This window comes from Perognathus longimembris, chromosome 3, assembly GCF_023159225.1.
Source record: "Perognathus longimembris pacificus isolate PPM17 chromosome 3, ASM2315922v1, whole genome shotgun sequence".
In the NCBI taxonomy this organism is placed as follows: Eukaryota; Metazoa; Chordata; class Mammalia; order Rodentia; family Heteromyidae; genus Perognathus; species Perognathus longimembris.
The window spans coordinates 85,609,762-85,634,090 of record NC_063163.1 but is presented as its reverse complement, the minus strand read 5'-3'; the positions used below and the strand labels follow the sequence as shown (position 1 = coordinate 85,634,090).

The following is a 24,329-nucleotide window of genomic DNA, read 5'->3' as shown; positions in this document are numbered from 1 at the left end:
TACCTGCGGGGTCACGCATGCGCGCGGGGGGGCGGGGTCACGCGTGCGCCGTCAGACCGGAACCCCGCGGCGTCGGCCGGGAAAGGACGAGTTCGCGGGCCCTGCGAGCCGAGCGGTGGGTTTGCACCGGGACGGGGATTATTAACCTCTGTCTGTCCCAGAGACCCCGGCCTCAGCCTGCCGCGGCGGACGGCTTCGCCAGGCCTCGGAAGTGCTCGCGAAACTCGCGCTACTCACGCAGTTATGGCGTGGGGTTGAGTGTCCGCGCTGCAACCCCGGGAGGGTGGCGGTGCCCGACCCACTTCCCGGAGCGGGACGCAGAGGCCGCGGGGCGCCGAGGCCAGGGCGAAGCTGCTCCTCGAGCACCCGTGGGGAGTCGGCTGAGGGACGGCGACGGCTGGCTGAAAGCACAGGGCCGGGAACGAGTCGGCGCCCCGTCCCCGCGGTCCCACGAACGTTTACCGAGGGCGTAGACTTGGGGTGCACTGTTGGGGTACATGGACGACTCGAGTAAACACGGAGTCTCTCCTTATGGAGTCGACCTTCGTCACCAGTTGCGCGATCGTGAACTGGTCGCTGCGTAATTATCTGGTGGTTGTGGAGACCAAGTGGCTGTATGTGGAAAGCGATGGCAGTATTTCCAGCCTGTCAGACTGCCTTTTACCGCGTGGATAATAACCATCCGCATTCTAGAGGCCGGGGTGGGGAAGTGCGAAGGAGGACCTCAAATTCAGGGCCAGCCTGGGCCACCTAGCGACCCTGTCTCAAAACACCAATACCTAGAATGTTGCTTATTACTAGCATGCACTAGGCCCCGAGTCCAAGTCTCCAGCACCGGAAAAACAGTAACAATGACAATGCTGGTATTGCATGTACAAGACAGGATGCTTTTCTAGGTATATGCTAGAATATACAGGGCACGTCAGAGGACAGCATGGACGTGTGTATCATGAACACATAATATGTGCATAAATATAGCTTATGACTGCATTCTATGCAAATAGGCCGCATACTCTGCTACTATCTGTGTTGTTCAACCTTTGTACTATTGGCATTTTGAGTCCTGATAGTTTTTTGAGGGTTGAGGATGTGTCCTGTGATACATTAAATGCCAGTGGCATCCAGTGGTAATTACTAAAAGTATGTCCAGATACTGTCAAATGTACCTTGGAGCCCAAAGTACCCCCTGTTGAGAATCTCTGGTTTATGTAAAAGTTCATAAGCCATACACACATAGTATAGGCATATACCTTGAGACATCATATAAACTTTTATTACAGTAGTATGTAACATGTTTTTGCTGATGCTTGCTTCTCTAGGGCCTTGAGCATGCTAAATACACATTCTACCACTGAGATGCACTCCCTTCCCACATGCCCACATCTTAGGTACTAACCAGAGTGCTTTACATACTTTATCTTAAGCAATGGTAACACAAACTTTTTTTTTTTCTTTTTGGCCAGTGCTGGGCTTTGGACTCAGGGCCTGAGCACTGTCCCTGGCTTCTTTTTGCTCAAGGCTAGCATTCTGCCACTTGAGCCACAGCGCCACTTCTGGCCGTTTTCTATGTATGTGGTGCCGGGGAATTGAACGGGAGGGGGAGGGGTGGGGTGGGGGAATGGGGGGGGAGGGGCATGTTAGGGAGGCAAGCACTCTCGCCACTGGGCCCTATTCCCAGCCCATGAGATACTCTTAATTGTCTCCATTTTACAGAGAAGGAACCTTAGGTGCAGGGCGAGTAATGTGCTCAGTAATCTCACTCAGTAAATGGGCAAAATCCTAATCTCTACTAAACCACCTCCTTTGTATAGATAGGAATTATACATTATTCTAAACTGATTATTCTCAGGGGCAAGGAGAAGTCATATTCTCTGTGCCACAGAAGATGCCAGTACTGGAGAACTAGAAAACTAGAATTGTTAGCCAGAAATGGGCAAATGGGGCTTTTTTTTTCTTTTTTTGGCTGCCAACTCCTATGCAAGTCTTCAGCTTGTCCCCATTTTCTTCCTCTCTTTTCTTTCTCTCCTTCTTCCCTCCCTCCTCTACTCTGACTTGGAACCTGATCCTCCTGTCTCCTCCTCCTAACTGCTGGGATTACAGCTCAGCTGTTATTATCTGAGGTATCCACTTTATTCATCCTTTCAACCCATTTGTGCTGAGCACTGGCTCTGTGTCTAGAAACTACTGAGCCCCAGGGAATTGATGTATGTGAATGTGAGTGAGATAAGCCTTGCCTCATTGTCTATATTTCCACACACCGCCCCCCCCCCAGTCCTGGAGCTTTACTTTAGTGCCTGGGCACTGTCTCTGAGCTTCTTTTCCTCAAGGCTAGCACTCTACCACTTGAACCACAGTACCACTTCTGATATTTTCTGTGTATGTGGGACTGAGGAATCCAGGGCTTCATGCATGCTAGGCAAGCACTGTATCACCAAGCCACCTTCCCAGCCCTTATTGCCTGATATATGAAATGCCAACCCTTCCACGAAGCACCTTAATAACAGCACTGGTATATACACATATATGTATATATATTGTATATATACACACACACATATATATATATCGTTGGGGAAATGAAGGAGAACAGAAAAGGAATAGTCTGGACTCGATCTATAGGCAAAGAGGAAAAGGGAGGGGCACAGACCTTCCCATGAAGGTATGAAGAAAGAGCAACAGAAGTGAAAAAAAATTGTCTCATCTGCTTGGGAGAAGAAAAGGAAGGCTTCTTTAGAGCAGATAAAAGCAAGGCTGTGATGTAAAAGTCAATGGTAACTCACTGGGTAGATAAAGCCCAGAAATGTGCCAAGCACAGCAGCTTCCAAGGCCTGGGAGGAGGGGAAAGCACTACACGCTCCTGCTTTGTAGAGCATGGGCCACAACGCGTGTTATTGTCCATTAGTGGGAATATGGGAAGGACCAGCCTCAAGAATGGTTCAAGTTGGCCCTTTGGGACCTAAAGATTTTTCAGCTCTTACTCCATCACACAAAATGTATCACACCTTTACAAGCCTATAATGTTTAGTTTTGTTTTTGTTTTTGTTTTTGTTTTTTTGCTTGTACTGGAGCTTCAACTCTGGCCTGGCTATCTCTTAGCTTTATTCGCTCAAGGCAAGTGTTCTACCACTTGAGCCACAGCTCCGCTTCTGGTTCTTTAATAGTTAATTGGAGATACAGGGCTCCCACTTTCCTGCCTAGGCTTGGCTTTGAACCAGGATTCTCAGATCTCAGTCTCCTGAGTAGCTAGGATTACAGGTGTGAGCCATCAGACTTGGATTTAAATTAATTTCTAATCTTTGAAAAGGCAGATCAACCTTCAAGTCATTTTCCCCCCAAATTACTCCTACATTCAACACATGGCCAATTAACCAAGAAGCACATCATATCATTTTTAGATTCTTTGCTGGTTGGAGTGGCATATATCTATAGTCCCAGCTCCTAGGGAGGCTAAGGTAGGAGGATCATTTGAGCCCAGGAGTTCAGAACATAGCAAGACTCTCATCTTAAAAAAAAGAGGAAAGAGTTCTTTCTTTCGATGTTCTCTTTTTTTTAGAGGATTCATGAAGACACAGGTAAACTACATGTCTCCAAGGAGCATTTGGACTCAGGCAGCAGGAAAGGCATTTCAGATCAAGGAGACAGCTGTGCAAACCACACAGGAGGATAATCATGTTTTTTGTTTATTTTTGGTGGGTTGTGGTGCTTGAACTCACGGCCTGGGTGCTGTCCCTGAGCTCTTTTGCTCAAGGCTAGCACTCCACCGTTTTGAGCCACAGCTCTGCGTCCAGTTTTGGAGTGGTTAATTGGAGATGAGCACAGGGACTTTTCTGCCTGGGCTGGCTTTGAACCACAATCCTCAGATCTCAGTCTCCTGAGTAGCTAGGATTACAGGTGTGAGCCAACAGCACCCGACTCTGGTCCTTTTCAATTTTGCTAACTTGTCCTGGCCTGGAACCTTAGGTCCTGCTCTCTCAGCCTCCTGAGCAGCTAGAATGATCCACATGTGCTACCAGCCTAGCTTCCATGGAGGCTTTTTTTTTTTTTTTTTGTCCAGTCTTGGGGCTTGAACTCAAGGCCTGAGCACTGTCCCTGGCTTATTTTTCCTCAAGGTTAGCACTCTGCCACTTGAGCCACAGTGCCACTTCCAGCTTTTTCTATACATGTGGTGCTGAAGAATCGAACCCAGGGCTTCACGTGTACAAGGCAAGTATTCTACCACGAGGCCATATTCCCAGCCCCCATGGAGGCTTTTAAAGAGATTAAGATGGGACCAGATTTGCAGTTTTGCTAGATAATTTTGGCCAGTTAATGAGGAAAAAATTGGAAGATGGTTTCCTAAGAGGCAAGAGACCAGCTAGGATCTGAGGACAGAGATGGTAGGAGAGGAGGAAGCCATTTCCAAGGGGAAGAATGAACAGTACAGAATCCCTGATTAGTGACTAAGGTGGAGGAGGAGACATGGGGGTGATCTAGGAGTGTGACAGTTGGTGTCCAGTTGTGTGCGCCCCCCCCACCCCCACCCAAAGTCTAGGATGGAGACCTGGATGGAGGTGGTCAAGCTGTGACCTGTACCTTCTTCCTGGCAGCCTCAAAATCACCATGTACATATCGAGGCGCTGCTGGCCCTCCTGTCTCCAGTGGGCACAGAGGGCAGCTGTCCTGAGACATGTCCAGTGCAGGCAGCAGGAAGCGCACCGATGTAAACATCTGGGAGGCAGCACCTACCGAGCGGTGATTTTTGACATGGGCGGAGTTCTTATTCCCTCTCCAGGGAAAGTAGCTGCTGGTGAGTTCTTCCTTTCTTCCTCTTTTGGGGGCCAGAGGTGGGAAGGGGGGACAGAGGGTGATGGGAAGACAGAGAAGGGACATTGAGCCCCCAGAGGGTAGTGGAGGTGGTAGTTTGGGGCTGGCCCCAAATCAAATTCCAAACTGCCATTTAATCTTAGAGAAGTTAGTTTCTCTGGGTCCTACTTCTTCATCATTAAATTAGCAATTTATATTATAGTAATAAATTAATAGTATGACTTATCTTGGGACTTGGAGTGAGATAAATGAAATAGTCCACAGGAAGCACTTGCTTAGTTCAGAGAAAGCTTGTCTCCGCATATATTCTCAGTAGATGAGAATATGGTTATGTGTGGTGATTGTTGTGTTTAACCACTTTGCTATGGGAACAGGACTATTTCTAGAACCTCTTTTTTTTTTTTGGAAGGGGGCACTGGTCCTGGGTTTGAACTGGGTCTTGGCAGTGTCCCTGATCTTTTTCAACCCAAGGCTAGTGCTCTATTACTTGAGCCACAGCTCAGCTTTTGTGTGTGTGTGTGTGTGTGTGTGTGTGTGTGTGTGTGTGTATGTGTGTGTGTGTGTGAGATTAATTGGACATGAATCTTATGGACTTTACTTCCTGGGCTGGCTTTGAACCTTGATACTCAGATTTCAGCCTCCTGAGTAGTTAGGATTGTAGAAACTGGTGCCTAGTTTACTTCTATAATCTTTTTTTTTTTTTTGCCAGTCCTGGAGCTTGAACTCAGGGCCTGGACACTGTCCTCGAGGTGCTTTTGCTTAAGCCTAGCACTCTACCACTTGAGCCACAGCACCACTTCCAGCTTTTTCTGTGTATGTAGTACTGAGGAATCAAACCCAGGGCTTCATGCATGCTAGGCAAGCACTCTACCACTAAGCCACATTCCCAGGACACTTCTAGAATCTTAAATGCTGGGTGAAATCACCATGGAACCTAAGACTGTGAGCTTTCCTCTCCTCTAAACCTACCACCTAACCTACCATGTCAAACCCTGTGTCTGTAGTCCTCCCCTTATTAGTTCAGTACAATGGATTTGTTTTTGTGTCAGGTTCTAAGCAAGCCCAGTCCAAAAAAATTCATGAGACTTTTTAATCTCCAGTTAACCAGCAAAATGTCAGAAGTGGAGCTGTGGTTCAAGTAGTAGCAGACAGCTTTCTGCAAAAAAAGTCAAGTGAGAATTTGAGGCAGCCAGGTGCCAGTGGCTCATGCCTATAATCCTAGCTACTCAAGAGGCTATGATCTGAGGATCACAGTTCAAAGCCAGCCCAGGCAGGAATGATGTGAGACCTTATCTCCAGTTAACCAGTAGAAAACCGGAAGTGGTGCTGTGGCTCAAGTGGTAGAGAGTTAGCCTTGAGCTGAAGATCTCAGGAACAGCGCCCAGGCCCAGAATTCAAGCCCCACAATTGACAAAGAAAAAAAAGAATTTGGGGCCCTGAGTTCCATGAGGCCATGAATTCAAGTCTTATAAGGTACCCGTACAAAAAAGCTACATCTTAGAAATATAATTATGAATTTTATTATTATTATTTTTTGTTGATTATGGAGCTTGAACTGTGGGCCTGGGTGCTGTCCCTGAGTTCTTCAGCTCAGGGCTAGCGCTGTACCATTTGAGCTACAGTGCCACTTCTGGTTGTTTTCTGGTGGTTAACTGGGGATAAGAGTCTTATGGACTTACCTGCCAGGGCTAGCTTTGAATGGCAGTCCTCAGATCTCAGCCTCCTAAGTAGCTAGGATTACAGGCATGAGCCACTGGCACCCGGCTTTATAATTATTAATTTTATATATAACATATATAAAGGCCCAGCAACTGTACTATAACGAAAAATAAAATCTTAATATGTGAATATATATATACATATATATGTATATACACACGTATATGTTATATATACATATATATAAAGCCATGTCCAGATGTTCTTAGATACAGATCTATGAACTACTTTAGCTCTTGTGCATAGAAATCACCTTATTTATCCCACAAGGAGAGCAGCCCCACATGACTCACATAGTGTTCCAGCTGTGCTGCCATAAAGGATTTCTGTAGCTTACAACATCAAGGGAGGAGGAGGCTGTCAGAATCTGGCACAGGCCCTCAGGAACGTCCTTAGTCTGTGCCAGGGCTGGCTAAGTGAGCTCACGTCAATGGTGTAATACAGCGTGTTTGAAGCCAGTGTAAGGCCTCATGCGCAACAGTTTATGCTCTCAGTCATACAAATTAGAATCTCTCCTTTGGAGGTGAGGTTGAGTTTGTATATCCTGTATTTCTCTGAATCCCCAGTGGCACCTATGTGGGCATCACTGTGAGGCCCTAGGGCCTGGCATGGTAACTCCCCGAGCTCCCAAGTTCCAGCCATGTGTGCACGTATCTCACTTTGGATGTTTTCCTTCCCATAAGAATGGGAGGGTAGGAATCAGATCCCTCCTGGAACCATACTAAAGGCCTTTGTCAAAGACGGTGAAAATGGGATCTGGATGAGATTTATGAGAGGAGAAATAAAAACAGACGATTTCTTACAACAATTTGGAAGACTTTGCTCTGAAATAGTAAGTAATAAAGATACTTTCTGTTTCTGTATTTGCCTTTTTTGCTTTTGAATGTAACACTCTACCCTAAGTTGATTAGCTTAAAAACAAAATGAAAACCTAATAACCCATTATATGATTCTAAGATATTTATCCTTTCCCTAGGCACTCAATTTTAACTTTATACATGAATAAATAAAAGTGTTCTTTCCTCTAAGCCATTTGCAGATATTGAAATAGGAGCCATCTGCATAATGGCTTTGATCTCCAAGCTTATGAAATCAATAGTAATATTGATCATTACTCTCAAACTATGTGTTCTTCTAAGCTTTCATTTCTATTAACTCACATAACCTCCACATAACTCTACTAAAACAATGTAAAATATAATAGTAAGAAAATTCCTGTGATGTGGACGGATGGTAGTGATTGTTCTGCAGCATCTGACTTAATGCCACTTAAAAGTAAATGGAAAATTTTATATTATGTACATTTCCCACAATTAAAGAATATCTATATAATACATAGTTAATCTTAAAATCATTAGGCTAAGTGAAGAAACCACAGTCAGAAATTATGGTGTGTTATGATTCCAATTGAGCACTTCCAGAATACTCAGATGTATAGGTATAGAAAGTAAATTATAATATACACTAATAAAAAATCTCTAAAATTGGACAAAGGAGCAAAGAGAGACTTCTCAGAAGAAGAGGCAAGAATGACAAAGAAATACATGAGGAAATGCTCATCATATCTGGCAATAAAGGAAATGCAAATCAAACCAACTGAGATTCCATCTCATCCCAGTTAGATGGGTCAACATTGTAAACTCAAACAACAAAAATCATTGTACTGTGGTGGGAATGTAAACCAATACAACCACTCTGAAGGCTTCTCAAAAACTAAATATCGGGGCTGGAGATATGGCCTAGTGGCAAGAGAGCTTGCCTCGTATACATGAGGCCCTGGCTTCGATTCCCCAGCACCACATATACAGAAAACGGCCAGAAGTGGTGCTGTGGCTCAAGTGGCAGAGTGCTAGCCTTGAGCAAAAGGAAGCCAGGGACAGTGCTCAGGCCCTGAGTCCAAGGCCCAGGACTGGCCAACAAAACAAAACAAAACAAAAAAACTAAATATTGATTCTTCCCTAAAATCTAGCCATAACCCCTTCTGGGTATCTACCTAGAGCATCACAAGCCAGAACACCATAAAGAGACACTTGCATATCCATGTTCATTGTTGTACTATTCACAATAGCCAAGTTGTGCAAACAGCCCAGATGCCCCACAACAGATGAGTGGATATAAAAAAATGTGGTACCTAAACACAATGGAATTTTACACAGCCATTAGAAAGAATATTATGTCATTTTCAGAGTAATGGATGGACCTAGAACAAATCATGTGGAGGTAAGCCAAGCTCAGAGAGACACATGGCACATTTTCTTTCCTATGCAGAAGCTGGATCTAAAATACATTGAGACATGATAAATTATATAGGACTCTAGACATTCACACACAGTGTGGACACAGAGGAGAATATACTATTTATTTATTTATTTATTTATTTTTGGCCAGTCCTGGACCTTGGACTCAGGGCCTGAGCACCGTCCCTGGCTTCTTTTTGCTCAAGGCTAGCACTCTGCCACTTGAGCCACAGCGCCACCTCTGGCCGTTTTCTATATATGTGGTGCTGGGGAATTGAACCCAGGGCTTCATGTATAAGAGGCAAACACTCTTGCCACTAGGCCATATCCCCGGCCCCAGGAGAATATTCTTAGGAGAGGAACACAAAGGCGCAATGTCTATGTGCATCTGATCATACAAAATAATACTTATCAAATGAACTCCAGGAAATAGAAACAAGAGGCTTTTCTTTTTTGCTGTTTTAATTTTCTTTCCTTTTTGTTCTATTTACATGTCTTGAGGAGGGAAAGGAGAAGTACAAAAATGGAGGGATGAGCAAAAGCAGCAATAGTACTCACTGGACACTATGTTGAAAATGAACTATAAAACTTGTGGGTGGGGCCTGGGAATGTGGCCTAGTGGTAGAGTGCTTGCCTAGCATGTACAAAGCTCCAGGTTCAATTCTTCAGCACCACATAAATAAAAAAAGCAGGAAGTGGTGCTGAGGCTCAAAAGGTAGAGCCTTGAGCAAAAGAGCCAGGAACAGTGCTCAGGCCCTGAGTTTAAGCCCCAAAACTGGCAAAAAAAAAAAAAATCCAAAAAAAATGACAAAGGAAAGCAGATTTTTTTTCTCTTCTTTTTCTTTCTTTCTTTCTTTCTTTCTTTCTTTCTTTCTTTCTCTCTCTTTCTCTCTCTGTGTGTGTGTGTGTGTGTGTGTGTTAGTGAGGTTTGAACTCAGGGCATCTCCCTTGCTTGGCCAGTGTACTACCATTTGAACCATACCTCTAGCTCTGTCTTTTGCTGGTTACTTTAGAGATGGAGTCTCATGGGCTTTTCTGCCTGGGATGGCCTTAGACTGCCATCTTCCAGATCTTAGTCTGATTAGCTATAATTACAAGTGTGAGCCACCTGTACCTGGCTTGCTTTTGTTGTGGTCTTGCTTTCTACCTAGCCCAGCCTGGATCATAGTTCTATTTACGCTTCCCATGTAGTTGAAGCGACAGGCACATATCACCATGCCCAGCCTGTTATTAGTTGAGAGGACTCTCTTGAACTTTTTGCCTGAGCTGGCCTTGAGCAGCAATCCAGTTCTCTTGGGTAGTGAGGATTACATGTATGAGCCATTTTACCTATCTAGCCTAACAAGGGTAGGGCTCTGAGTTCTAAACCTAGTACCATGCAAAAAACAAAAGGATTAGTGGTTTCCTAGAATCAGGAGTGTTGGATGGAGGGAAGTAAAAGCATTCAATAGGGCTGGGAATATGGCCTAGTGGGTAGAGTGCTTGCCTCGCATACATGAAGCCCTGGGTTCAATTCCTCAGCACCACATAAACAGAAAAAGCTGGAAGTGGTGCTGTGGCTGAAGAGGTAGACTGCTAGCCTTGAGCAAAAAGAAGCCAGGGGGGCTGGGGATATGGCCTAGTGGCAAGAGTGCCTGCCTCATATACATGAGGCCCTGGCTTCAATTCCCCAGCACCACATATACAGAAAATGGCCAGAAGTGGCACTGTGGCTCAAGTGGCAGAGTGCTAGCCTTGAGCAAAAAGAAGCCAGGGACAGTGCTCAGGCCCTGAGTCCAAGGCCCAGGACTGGCAAAAAAAAAAAAAAAAAGCATTCAATAATTATGATGTTTGCACAATAATGTATTCATATTAAAAACCATAGACTAGTAAACTTCAGATTAAGTACTATGTTAATTATAGTTCTGTAAAGCCATCATGATATATAGGCATTTGTCTTGACTTTGCAGATTTTGGTGCATTGTAAGAGTTTTAAGGAGCCATACAGATTGAAATTAGAAACTAGAACATTGCGTTTAGAAGATGTAGCTCAGTGAGAGTGCTCACCTAGCATGCATGAGGCTCTGGGCTCAATCCTTAGAACCGAAAAACAATCAATACAACTATAGTTTATAATGGTAATGCTAAGTAAGGGCAATATAAAATCATTAAATGCCTGGGGTTTAGATCATTAAAAATAAATTACTTCTGCTTAGTATACTTTTAAAGTTTAATGTATCTTCTTGTGATGTTCTGGATTTTTATATAAATTGTCAATCCATAAGTGGAATAAAGCTTACATAACTGGAGTATTGATATTCTTTAATCATTGTAACTTTGTGGGTGGGTTTTGGTTTGTTTTTGAAATAGAGTCTTACAGTATAGCACAGGTTGACCTTGAACTCATGATTTTGCCTCCATCTCACTAGTGCTGAGGTGATAGGTTTGTATTACCATATCTGGATTCCAGTCCTTTTTTTTTTTTTTTTTTTTTGCCAGTCCTGGGGCTTGAACTCAGGGCTTAGGCTCTGTCCCTGAGCTTCTTTTTGCTCAAGGCTAGGTTCTGCCACTTGGAACCACAGCTCCACTTCCAGCTTTTTTGGTGGGTAATTAGATGTGAGTCTCATGGATTTTCGTGCCCTATCTGGCTTTGAACTGCCTTCCTCAGATCTCAGCTCCCTCTGAGGAGCTAGGATTACTGGTGTGAGCCACTGGTGCCTGGCTCTGAGTCAGGTGTGGGTTTTTTTGTGGTGTGTGTGTGTGTGTGTGTGTGTGTGTGTGTGTTCTGGGGCTAGTGCTCAGGGCCTGAGCACTGTCCCTGGCTTCTTTTTGCTCAAGGCTAGCACTCTACCACTTGAGCCACAGTGCCACTTCTGGCTTTTTCTGTTTATGTGGTGCTAAGGAATTGAACCTAGGGCTTCATGTTAGGCAAGCACTCTACCACTAAGCCGCATTCCCAGCCTCTCTGAGTCAGTTTTTAAAACCACTTGTAGCCAGGCACAATGGCACACACTTGTAGTCTCAGGTACACAGGAGGCTTAAGCAGGGGGATGCCTGAGCCCATGTGTTTGCAGGTAGTCTGGGCAACATAGTGAGACTGTCTAAAAAAAAAAAAAACAACACCAAACAAGTGGACAGAATTCCCCTCAAAATCACATGTAGTTGGTTGCTGGTGGCTCATGCCTATAATCCTACTCAGAGGGAGGCTGAGATCTGAGTTTTGCAGATGAAAGCCAACATTGGGAAGGAAAGTTTGTCAGACTCTTTATCTCCAGTGAACCACCAGAAAACTGGAAATGGCTCTGTGGCTCAAAGTGGTAGAGTGCTAGCCTTGAGTAAAAGAGCTCAAAGACTCAAAGCTCCCAGGCTCAGCGTTCAAACCCCATAACTAACAACAAAAAAAAATCACATGTGGAGTACAACAGGCAGGTAAGGAACTGAGGCTCACGAATTGAAATTCATGAGGGCTCCTCTGTCTTCTGTTTGCAGTCAAAGACCACCGTGCCTGTAGACTCGTTCTTCTCTCTCATGACCAGTAAACAGATGGCAAAGCAGTTCCCAGTGATGACCGAGGCCATTTCTCAGATCCGGGCCAAAGGCCTTCAGACTGCAGTCTTGAGCAATAATTTCTATCTCACCAATGGGAAAAGCTTTTTGCCCCTGGACCGGAAACAGTTTGATGTGGTAAGCTGAGGGGAAGGCTGTGGGAATGGGGTCCTCACACTTTCCCCAGGATACAACATTAAATGCTGCTTGCATGCAGTCGATCTGGCTGAGTTAGGTGTGGATGTCATGGGTGGGCGTGGAGTTTTTGCAGTGATCACTCTGTGGTCTGGCAGCATTGGTGGCATAGGGACGCGTCCCCTTTAGATTCCGAATCTGTCTGGGCCTGTCCCATCCACTGTGTGTGACAGTCAGCCCTCACATCTGAAAAGGTTCTCTGACCTTTCCTAAGACCAACTAGATTTATTTTTTTTCTCTTTTATTTACTTAGGTTTTCTTTCTTTTTTTTTGGCCAGTCCTGGGCCTTGGACTCAGGGCCTAAGCACTGTCCCTGGCTTCTTCCCGCTCAAGGCTAGCACTCTGCCACTTGAGCCACAGTGCCGCTTCTGGCCGTTTTCTGTATATGTGGTGCTGGGGAATCGAACCTAGGGCCTCGTGTATCCGAGGCAGGCACTCTTGCCACTAGGCTATATCCCCAGCCCCCCTTTCTATTTTTTTTATTAGTATGCATCGATTGCACATCATTTTATTTCTATACATGCAAACAATATACTTTGATTAAATTCACATCAATTATTCTTTCTTATCCACCCTTTTTTTTTTCTTTTTTCTTTTTGCCAGTCCTGGGGCTTGAACTCAGGGCCTGAGCACTGTCCCTGGCTTCTTTTTGCTCAAGGCTAGCACTCTGCCACTTGAGCCACAGTGCCACTTCTGGCTGTTTTCCATATATGTGGTGCTGAGGAATCGAACCCAGGACTTCATGTATACCAGACAAGCACTCTTGCCACTGGGCCATATTCCCAGCCCTTATCCCACCCTTTCATCTTTTCTTTTTGGTGCTGGTTCTAGGCCTTGAACTCGGGGTCTGGGCCTTTTTCTTTCCTTGCCTTTCCTTTTCTTTTTTCTTTTTAAACTCAAGGATAGCTTTTTACTACTTGAGCCACAGCTCCATTTCTGGCTTTTTTGTGCTTAATTGGATATAAGAGTCTCACAGACTTTCCTGCTTGGGCTAGCTTTGAACCTTGATCCTCAGATCTCAGTCTCCTGAGTAGCTACAATGACAGGCGTGGGCCACAGGTGCCCGGCTCCTTTAATTTTTCTCCAAACCATTCACTGTTCTATTTTCATACACACATATGAAGTACTTCTATCATATTGGTCCCCCAACATCCTTTCCTGCCCCCCTTTGCCCTCTGACTGGTCTTCCCCAAACCCTTCTTTTACTAAGACCAACCCGATTGCCCTCTATTTTTTGTGGTGCTAATTCATGAACTACAATTTGGTACATATGTATGCTCATCCTTTTATGTTTATGACATAATTTTGATGAATTTGTCTTGGTGTAGATATCTATTTATGTCTTACATAAATATGATTGACCCTTTAGAGGCTGCAAAGCCCACAGTGGCAGGAGGGTTTCCAGGGCCTTCCACAGGGGAGGAGGGGACCCTCTCACCTGTCCAGCAAGAGTTACGGCCTCTGGAACACACCAGAGGAATTTCTCTAACAACTCAAGTGTGTGACATGCCACTACAGAGAACCATCTGGTTCTTTCTTCCCTGGGAAAGGCATTAAGTGTGACTCTCGGAAGTGGCATGTCCCCTCCTCTCCATCCCAAGTCTGTGCCTTGTGTGCAGTGCTTGTCACTGGACCAGTGAGGTTGAAGTAAGGACTCTCAGCTCTGCCATGTCAGCATGACCTGAGAAGCCTCTCTCTGTGGAAGTGGTCACTGATGGGGCAGGTGGGAGCTCTGTGGACGGTCCTGCTGTGCACTTGGGGGTGAGACCCCTCCCCGACCCCTGAGAGGCAATGAGGCACTCCAAGTCTTCCTGTGACTTCCTTCTGTCACAGAGCCTCCCTTCCATTTGGTGAAACGTACAGGTTTCGTTCTGCTCTGTGTCACTGTCATGTGTGCAGGAGCAAGTGCTGACATGCAGATGGTGAAGAAAGTGAGATAACTGTTTGTGGGGCCACAGGGTCTGATACAGAACTCTGGTTTCCCATGTTTGTCCCTAGGTTTGTAGCTCTGAATTTCCCAGCTTAAGAAGACAGTGCCAGAGCTAGGAATGTGGCTTAGTGGTAGAGTGCTTGCCTAGTATGCACAAAGCCCTGGGTTCAATTCCTCAGCACCACATAAACAGAAAAAGCCAGAGTGGTGCTGTGGTTTAGGAGGTAGAGTGCTAGCCTTGAGTCCTGAATCCAAGTTCCAGGACTGGTAAAGAAAAAAACAAACAAAAAAACAGTGCCATTTTATATCCCAGCATTTTTGTCTTGGGGACTTTGAGACTTGATACAAGGTCTCACTTGATACAAGGTCTGGCCTTGAACTCACAGTCCTGCTACTTCAGCCTCCCAAGTGCCGAGATTGTAGGTATGTACCACCCACCATGCCCAGCTAGGACAGACTGCTTTTAAGTTATTTATTTCCATAAAGCTTATATACCACTTTCTGCTCTTTATCTCAAGAAATGTTCCAGAGCTCTTCCTTTAGGGGCCCGCTCTCTTCTCTCAGGTGGTGGAGTCCTGTGTGGAAGGCATCTGCAAGCCAGACACCAGGCTATACCAGCTGTGTCTGCAGCGCCTTGGCCTGAAGCCCTCCGAGTCCATCTTCCTGGATGACCTGGGACAAAATCTGAAAGCAGCTGCCAGCCTGGGCATTCGCACCATTAAGGTAACCATCACGTCACTGTTCTAAGCCCCTGGCCAGATACCAGGACTTAGTGCAGGCATCTCTGTAGCTGTAGGTTTCCTTCATAGCTTTCCTCACCTTATTGTTTAGCCAGTAAGGAAACCAGTGTGATCAGCTCCTTGGAAAGTTTCAGTGGGCAGTGAGGCCACTGTGTATGAAGAAGGCTACTGGAGAAAAGAGCTGCCAGGCATCTAGACTAAGTGAGGCTTTTCTATGAGGGGAGCTAGTGGCTGCCAGGCCCATGGGCCACCCCAGCCCTGTGCCAGGGCTCACAGGCATTTTAATTTTTAAGGTTAATCTAAGTTGCTGGAGGAACAGAGCCGATGCTATGGCCCAGCCACCTGCCCTCCTGGCACAAAATGTCTTCTGAACTCTTTTAGACAGGGTCTTCCTATGTAGCTTAGGCAGGCCTGCACCCTCCTGCCTCAGTGATTACAGGGATGCACCACTATGCGCATCTCATTGTAAGCTTTCAAGCAGCACCCTTTTGTGCATGTAGGAAGTTGGGAATGATTAGGAATTACATAAAAGAAAATCAAGTAGATGAGGACAGAATTCTGTCTCCTCGTGAGCTGAGTGTGCTGGCTCCAGAGCCTTCCTTACAGGACTGACTCCTTGGATGTTTCTCTGTGAGGAACGACTCTGGGAGAGACAAGCAGAGACGGGGCAGGACTGACCCACATGAGGTTGGGCTCTTTTCCAAACCAGGTTGATGACGACTTGGAGGCTGCACTGAAGGAATTGGAAGCTCTTCTGGGTTTTCCATTGCGTGCAGGTATTCCCAACACACGTCCTGTGAGGAAGAATATGGAAATCCCAAAAGATGCCTTGGAGAAATACCTCAAGGACTTACTGGGGAGCAGAGCCCCAGGTAGGGAAATCTATGGGTTTGTGTAGCCCTGTGTATAGCCAGGCTTTCAGACTGCCTCTCATTTTCAAACACTAATGGAATCAAGGAATAGCTGTGTGTGTGTGTGTGTGTGTGTGTGTGTGTGTGTGTGTGTGTGTGTGTGTGTGTGTCCCAGTGCTGCAGTTTTGTGTGGGAAAAACACCAAGCTCCTTTTTTTCCCTTTTTTTTTTTTTTTTTTTTGCCAGTCCTGGGCCTTGGACTCAGGGCCTGAGCACTGTCCCTGGCCCCTGGCTTCTTTTTGCTCAAGGCTACCACTCTGCCATCTGAGCCACAGTGCCACTTCTGGCCATTTTCTATATATGTGGTGCTTGGGAATCGAACCAAGGGCTTCATGTATAAGAGGCAAGCACTCTTGCCACTAGGCCATATTCCCAGCCCCTCTATTTTTTTAACTCTCCTCTCCCTTCTTCATTCCTTCCCTTCCCTACATCCTCTCTCCCTTCCTTCTGTACTGGAGCTTGGTCTCAGGGTCTGGGCTTCATCCTTTAGCTTTTCCACTCAAGGCTGGTATTCTACCACTTGAACCACAGCTTCACTTCCAGCTTTTTGGCAGTTAATTGGAGATAAGAGTGTTAAATTAGGGGCTGGGGATATGGCCTAGTGGCAAGAGTGCTTGCCTCGTATACATGAAGCCCTGGGTTTGATTCCCCAGCACCACACATACAGAAAACAGCCAGAAGTGGCACTGTGGCTCAAGGGGCAAAAAGAAGCCAGGGACAGTGCTCAGGCCCTGAGTCCAAGGCCCAGGACTGGCAAAAAAAATAGAGTGTTAAGTTACAGATAAGTTACAGACTTTCCTGCCTATGCTGACTTTTCTTTTCTTTTTTGCCAGGCCTAGGGCTTGGACTCAGTGCCTGAGCATCGTCCCTGGATTCTTTTTGCTCAAGGGTAGCACTCTACCTCTAGCCACCGCACCACTTCTGGCTTTTTCTGTTTATGTGGTGCTGAGGAATCCAACCCAGGGCTTCATGCATGCAAGGCAAGCACTGTACTGCTAAGCCACATTCCCAGCCCCCTATGCTAGATTTGAACTGTGAACCTCAGATTTCAGCACATAAGTCACTAGGATTACAGTGCCTGGCTTACAGGATCCTTGCTTTGGGAGCACAGAAGCACACTGTAGCTTGGCAGCACTGGCCTGTAAACCACTTTAGAGGAGGAGAGGAACTTGGGGATTGCAGTCTGTGCTCAGGAGTAGTTAGGAGTTTGTCAGTTTTTAAGACAACAGCTTTTGTGAAGGTGAGTTCTGAGTTACATGATTAAAAAAAAAAACAATGGGCTGGGAATGTGGTTTAGTGGTAGAGTGCTTGCCTAGCATGCATGAAGCCCTGGGTTCAATTCCTCACTACCACATAAACAGAAAGAGCTGAGGAGGTAGAGCACTAGCCTTGAGGACAGAGAGGCTCAGGGACAGAACCCAGGCCCTGAGTTCAAGCCCCAGGACCAGCCAAAAAACATCAATGAGCTAATGTCATCTTTTCAGACCTGAACTCGTTCTTTATGATTCTCTTAGAGAAGCAGGTGCATGGAGGCTGGGCAGAAGTTCCCACCTGCTGCTGAACTCTACTTGGTCCTTACAAGAGGTCCACACTTGGGTGTCGCCCAGCGATTAGACCTGTGGCAGCTCCTTTGGCTTTGTGGGGAACCATGCTGGCTGCTTCCAGCCTGCTGTCCTGACAGAAATCTATGTGAGGCTTGGTGTTGTCATGAGGCCAGGTGTGGATGAGGTCTACTTCCGCCAGGAGCCTGTAAGTGGAGCCTTGGCTGGCACTGAAGACACAACTTCTGGCTGACACACTGGCGTTGGGCATGGTTTGGTTGAGTACAGTGAGGGACATACCAGGGCACGTTCCATCCTTGTGGCCAGATGGGTTGCCATGAGTGTGCTGTTGTTCACAGGGCAGTAGCTGGCAGGGGGGGCCACTCGGAATACCGACCAGGTGCCAAGGAAGTGGTCTTTGCCATACTGTAATGACCTTTGGTTTTGCACCATGTCCCCAGGGTGTGGCTGGGGCTCGGTTGCCATAGTACCCCAGGAGTAGGTTTTTCTTTTTTTCCTGCACTGCTTCAAAGATGATGTTCTGTACCTGAATAGCAGAACTCAAGGAAGAAGGAGCATCTGGCCACATCTGGCTCTGGCTGTGCTCTGAGTGTTGTTTGAAAACTTGCAGGTCCTCTAGAAGTCCTGCAGTTTGATCATGGACAGTCAAATCCAACTTACTACGTCAGGTGGGCTGGCCGCCAGCTGGTGCTGAGGAAGAAGCCCCCAGGGGCTCTCCTTCCCTCTGCCCATGCAGTGGAGAGGGAGTTCAGGTAAGCTGGGGGGTGGGTGGGTGGCAGGATCATGGCTCAAGTCCTTAATCCCAGCTATTTAAGAGGCAGAGATCGGGGTATTGTGATTTGAGGCCACCTTAAGCAAATACTCAAGAGACTTCATCTCAACCAATAGCTCTGGGTGAGGTGGTTCACCCCTGTTATCCCAGCTACCAGCACCATGGATGGGCACAGCGGTGCATACCTGTCATCCCCAACAACCCAGACACACATAAGCAGGAGGATCACATTCCAGGCTGGCTCCAGCATAAAGTAAGACTTACCTCAAAAATAACATGCAAGCCAGGCAGCGGCGGCTCATGCCTGTAATCCTAGCTACTCAGGAGGTTGAGATCTGAGGATTGAGGTTTAAAGCCAACCCAGGCAGGAAAGTCCATGAGACTTATCTCCAGTTAACCACCAGAAGACTGGAAGTGGCACTGTGGCTCAAAGTTGCAGAGTGCTAGCCTTGAATGAAAAAGCTCAGGAACAGTGCTAGACCCTGACTTCAAGCCTCATGAAAGAAAAAAACAACAAAAAACCTTAATGTAAAAAGGGGATAGAGCTGTGGCTGAAGTGGTAGAGTGGCCTGCCTACTGAGCAGGAGGCCCTGAGTTAAGTTCCCAGTGCCACCAAAAAATAAATTAAAACTTAAAAATAATAAAAAAAACTTTGTGCAATTTCAGCCTTGAGTGTTCTACAAATGTCAGTCTAGTCAAGTCTGTTCATTCAGCTCTATGTCTTCACGTAAATCTGACTGGTTCTGCGATTACTGAGAGGGGTATTTCTCCTCACTTGTGATCACTTTTACTTTACATGTGTTGTTAGGCACATATGCATTTGCTATTGTACTCTCTTGTTTGACAGGTGCCCTCTTTGTCTCTGATAATTATTCTTACCTAACCATCTACTCTACTTCAGCTTCCTCAGACTTTTTATTTTTAATCTATCTATGGTATTTTTGTTTTCTTTTGTTATTTTCTTTTCTAATCCTAGGGCATGAACTCAGGGCCTGTGTGCTGTCCCTGAGCTTCTTTTGCTCAAGGCACTCTACCACTCGAGCCACAGCACCACTTCTGGCTTTTTCTATATATGTGGTGCTGAGGAATTAAACCCAGGGCTTCATGTATGCAAGGCAAGCACTTTACCACTAGGCCATATTCCCAGCCCTGAATAGTTGTGGGTTTTTTTAATCTATTTTTTTGTCAGTTGTGGGGATTGAACTGAGGTCTTGGGTGCTGTCCTTGAGCTCTTATGTTCAAGGCTAGCACTCTATCACTTTAGTTACAGTGCAACTTCTGGTTTTCTGGTGGCTAATTCGACATAAGAGTCTCATGTGCTTTCCTGACCCGGCTAGCTTCAAACCGTGATCCTCAAATCTTAGCCTCCTGAATAGATAGGATTACTAACATGAGCCACACGTGCCCAGCTGTTTTTGTTTTTGTTTTTTGTTTTTTGTTTTTACTTTTAAAGTATGCCTTTTGTAGACTTCATATAGTTAGGTCATTTTTCTATCCAGTCTGACAATTAAGGTATTAAATTTAATCACTGATATATTTAAGTATTTGCCCTATTTTAGGTTTTTCTTATCTACTTTTGAGTCTCTTGAATATTTTTTACAATTTCCATCTCAGTCTATGCATATCCCTTTTTTTGTGGGTGTGGTTTTGGGGATCCAACTCAGTGCTTCTTGCATGCAGCTCAAGCACCATACCAATGAGTTCCTGTCCCAGCCCCAGCCCCAGCCCCAGCCCCAGCCCCAGCCCCAGTGGAGTATGCTGGAAATGAAAACAGCATGATGCAGAGGCTCATCAGTGTCTCCCCAGCAAGGCTCATTTCTCTTTGCTCTGGCAGGATAATGAAAGCCCTGGCCAATGCTGGCGTGCCTGTCCCCGCTGTTCTGGACCTCTGTGAAGATTCCCGGTAAAATTCACACATTTCAGCCCCTGTGTATTTGCGCTAAGAAGAGAATGCCCCATTCACTGGCTCACATGTCACTTTGGTAGAGATAAAGCAAGTACAGTTTGGGTGGGAGAGAAAAGAGACTCTGTAGCCACTTCCCTCAGAAGTTTCAGATCTCTAGGTCACCCTAGAAGATAAAAATATGTGTGTGTGTGTGTGTGCACGCATGTGCGCGCACGCGCGGTGTATGCCAGTCCTGAGGCTTGAACTCAGGGTCTAGACAATGTCCTTTAGCTTTTACCACTAAAGATTGGCACTCTGGGGGCTGGGAATATGGCCTAGTGGCAAGAGTGCTTGTCTCCTATTCATGAAGCCCTGGGTTTGATTCCTCAGCACCACATGTATAGAAAATGGCCATAAGTGGCACTGTGGCTCAAGTAGTAGAGTGCTAGCTTTGAGCAAAACAGAACCCAGGGACAGTGCTCAGGCCCTGAGTTCAAGGCCCAGGACTGGCAAAAAAAAAACCAAACCAAAACAACAACAACAAGAAAAACTCCCAAGGGCTGGGGATATGATCTAGTGGCAAGAGTGTTTGCCTCATATACATGAGGCCCTGGGTTCAATTCCCCAGCACCACATATACAGAAAATGGCCAGAAGGGGCGCTGTGGCTCAAGTGGCAGAGTGCTAGCCTTGAGCAAAAAGAAGCCAGGAACAGTGCTCAGGCCCTGAGTCCAAGCCCCAGGACTGGCCAAAAAAAAACAAAAAAAAAAAAAACCCAAAATACCAGTACTCTGTCACTTGAACCACACTTGTAGCCTTTTGGTTTTTGTGTTTTTCTGTTTTTTTTTTTGCCAGTCCTGGGCCTTGGACTCAGGGCCTGAGCACTGTCCCTGGCTTCTTTTTGCTCAAGGCTAGCACTCTTGCCACTTGAGCCACAGCGCCACTTCTGGCCATTTTCTGTAGATGTGGTGCTGGGGAATTGAACCCAGGGCCTCATGTATACGAGGCAAGCACTTTTTGCCACTAGGCCATATTCTCAGCCCCACTTGTAGCCTTTTGGTAATTACTTGGAAGTACGAGTCTCAGACTGTAAACGCCCCGTACTTATGTGTAGATGGACAAAGAAATGTCTAGTATGTCCAGGTGAGCTCTTCCCTGGCACCATACCTGACTTGGCCCCTGAGTGCCTCCATATCTCCCCACAGTGTCATAGGCACACCCTTCTATTTGATGGAGTACTGCCCAGGTCTCATCTACAAAGACCCCTCCCTGCCAGGCGTGGACCCCAGCCACAGACGAGCCATCTACACTGCCATGAACAAAGTTCTATGCACCATTCACAGTGTGGACCTGAAGGCCGCAGGCCTGGAAGGGTACGGGAAGCAAGGTGAGCAGGAGCCACTGGTCCTCTGGCTGTCTTACTGCCAGTGGCTTGCTTCTGCAGTTAGGATCTGGGTGGTGGGGCATGAACTAAGGGCCTTGCACTGTTGCTTAGCTTCTTTACTCATAGCTGATGTTCTGTCACTTGAGCCATACCCTCAGTACATCCATTCACTTTTTTAAAGAAATTATTTATTTCTTTATTGTCAAAGTATGTACAGAGTTTCATATGTAAGGCAGTGTGTGCATTTCTTACCCAACTTGTTACCTCCTCCCTCATTTTTCCCCTGCCTTCACCTTCCATTTACTTATTAAAAAATTAATGAATGTGAATTTCAGCTGTTTCTCATCCTGTCACCTGTTTCTGTCTTCCCTCCTTCTGCCCCTCCCTCTGCCTCTCCCTCTGTCCCTCCGTCCCTCCAAGACAAGGCCTTATTATGTTTTCCAGGCTGGCTTTGACCTTTTTGGCTCAGGCTCCTGAGTAGCCAGTGCCCCAGCCTTTACACATTTTATCATCCCAGCAACTTTGGAGAATCATTTCGTGATGAGGAAGATAGGGCACAGAAAGGTTAAGTCATATGCCCGATTGTCTGGCTGTGGAGTTCATGCTCTTAGTTGGCCATTGTTGTTTGGACAAAAGGGACTGACTCAAGGCTATTAGGAAGCTGACAAGATGTGCAAGGTTCTGGGGATCACCATGAAGGCCATGTGGTAGGAGCAGTGCCCAGACTATATAGAACCAATCAAGGCAGACTCCGACATAGCACACCAGTGTTTCTGAGGGCTTCAGGACCCTGGCTAGTTATCAAAGCCTGTGGAGGTTGTTGGAATGGCTGGCACCGCAGGTTCTAACCCTCTTCCCCTCAGGGGACTATCTTCCCCGCCAGGTACAAACCTGGACCAAGCAGTACCGAGCCGCAGAAACCAGCACCATCCCAGCCATGGAGAGGCTCATAGAGTGGCTGCCACTCCACCTCCCCCAGGAACAGAGGACCACGGTGGTGCATGGGGACTTCAGGTAGGCACAGCTGCCAGGGAGTGGAATAGTAGATGGGAAAGATAATGGGCAGGACCCTTGAAGAGCGAAATCAAGCTTTCAGTCTTGGTCCATTTTATAAAAGGAATTATTCCTCTTCCACCATGCTTTTGTCAGCCCTGACCCTAAGGCATTTGCAGTGAGCTGCCCTGCATGGTGGCTTCTCCCCTGCCCCCAAGTGCCAAGCCACCAGAAGCACCTGCAGACAGTGTTTCCTGGACTTCCTAGCTTGTGGCTCTGGGCTTTGAAGGAAGCTGTGTCACCTTTCCAGACTCAATCTAGACCCAGGAGTCCTCCCACACCACTTTTCCTTACTGTGGATTCATTAGGAGCCATGTGCGAGGTCTTAGGCTGGACTTTTTGTGGCATGAGTGTCAAGGAATTTGCAGATCTTCTTTAGAATCATTGAAAAGTAGCTGTGTGGGGCTGGGGATATAGCCTTGTGGCAAGAGTGCCTGCCTCGGATACACGAGGCCCTAGGTTCGATTCCCCAGCACCACATATACAGAAAAAACGGCCAGAAGCGGCGCTGTGGCTCACGTGGCAGAGTGCTAGCCTTGAGCAGGAAGAAGCCAGGGACAGTGCTCAGGCCCTGAGTCCAAGGCCCAGGACTGGACAAAAAAAAAAAAGAAAAAGAAAAGTAGCTGTGTGGAGCAGCTTTCCTGGCCAGAGCTGTGGTCCACAGGAGAGGAATTCTACCACCCTCAGCCCTCTATTGAAAGGAAGCTGGGTAAATAACTGGCCAGGCCATCTCCTGCTGGTGCCTCTGATTGGCTGAGTACAGCTGAAAGTCAAAGCACCAGGTGACCCAGCACATAGAGGCAGTGGGGTAGGGAGAGTGCCTGGAGGGACAAGTGGATATGCTAGTACAGAGCATACCTCGGGGGCAGAATCCTCAGGCCATCTCTCATTCCTCTGTGGCTTTCCAGGCTGGACAACCTGCTGTTTCACCCAGAAAAGCCTGAGGTGCTTGCTGTCCTGGACTGGGAACTTTCCACCTTAGGCGACCCCCTCTCGGATGTTGCCTACAGCTGCCTGGCCCACTACCTGCCATCCAGTTTCCCATTGCTTAGAGGTAAGAACAGCCCTGTGTGGGGAGCCAGCCAGGTTGGCATTGGGAGTCAGAATGGTGGGGAGGTGACTAGGCTAGCATGACCCCACAGTCCTGGGCTGGGGTAGACATGATGTCATGTGTCCTCTCACTGCTGGGGCAAGTAGGTGTAGGAGACAGGGAAGGTGACCAGGACACCTGCCTAGAACCCTCTTGTACATACTCTCATGTGGCTAATTTCTACTTAATTTTAAGTTAAAAATATAATATTAGGGATAAACATGTAGTTCAGTGGTAAGGAGCGTGACTACCTAGCTTAAGGCCCTGAGTTCAAACTTCAGCATTGCCAAAAATAAAGAAACTTCATTTAGGTGCTGGTGGCCCACGCCTGTAATCCTAACTACTTAGGAGGCTGAGATCTGAGGATTGCAGCTAGAAGCCATACTGGATAGAAAAGTCCCCGTGAGACTCTTATCTCCAATTAACTACTCAAAAAACAGAAGTGGAGCTGTGGCTCAAAGTGGTAGAGTGCTAGCCTTGAGCACAGAGAGGCTCAGGGACAGCGCCCAGGCCCCAAGCTCAAGC

At 46.6% G+C, this 24,329-nt stretch overlaps 1 protein-coding gene across 2 annotated transcripts in view; it reads left to right on the top strand.

Annotated features, from left to right (window-relative positions):
* Acad10 (acyl-CoA dehydrogenase family member 10) overlaps positions 1-24,329 on the top strand; it is a 37,060-nt gene continuing 12,731 nt past the window's right edge. The window contains exons 1-11 of one of the 2 annotated variants that reach the window (XM_048342918.1): positions 1-115; positions 4,587-4,786; positions 7,206-7,354; positions 12,228-12,422; positions 14,974-15,132; positions 15,859-16,021; positions 18,232-18,373; positions 20,228-20,296; positions 21,483-21,664; positions 22,525-22,675; positions 23,623-23,768. In XM_048342918.1, coding sequence (XP_048198875.1) covers positions 18-115; positions 4,587-4,786; positions 7,206-7,354; positions 12,228-12,422; positions 14,974-15,132; positions 15,859-16,021; positions 18,232-18,373; positions 20,228-20,296; positions 21,483-21,664; positions 22,525-22,675; positions 23,623-23,768 — 1,654 coding nt within the window. In that variant the 5' untranslated portion in view covers positions 1-17. Of the gene's footprint in view, positions 116-2,098; positions 2,121-4,586; positions 4,787-7,205; positions 7,355-12,227; positions 12,423-14,973; positions 15,133-15,858; positions 16,022-18,231; positions 18,374-20,227; positions 20,297-21,482; positions 21,665-22,524; positions 22,676-23,622; positions 23,769-24,329 lie in introns of those variants that run through there. The other variant, XM_048342919.1, reaches the window with a different exon arrangement.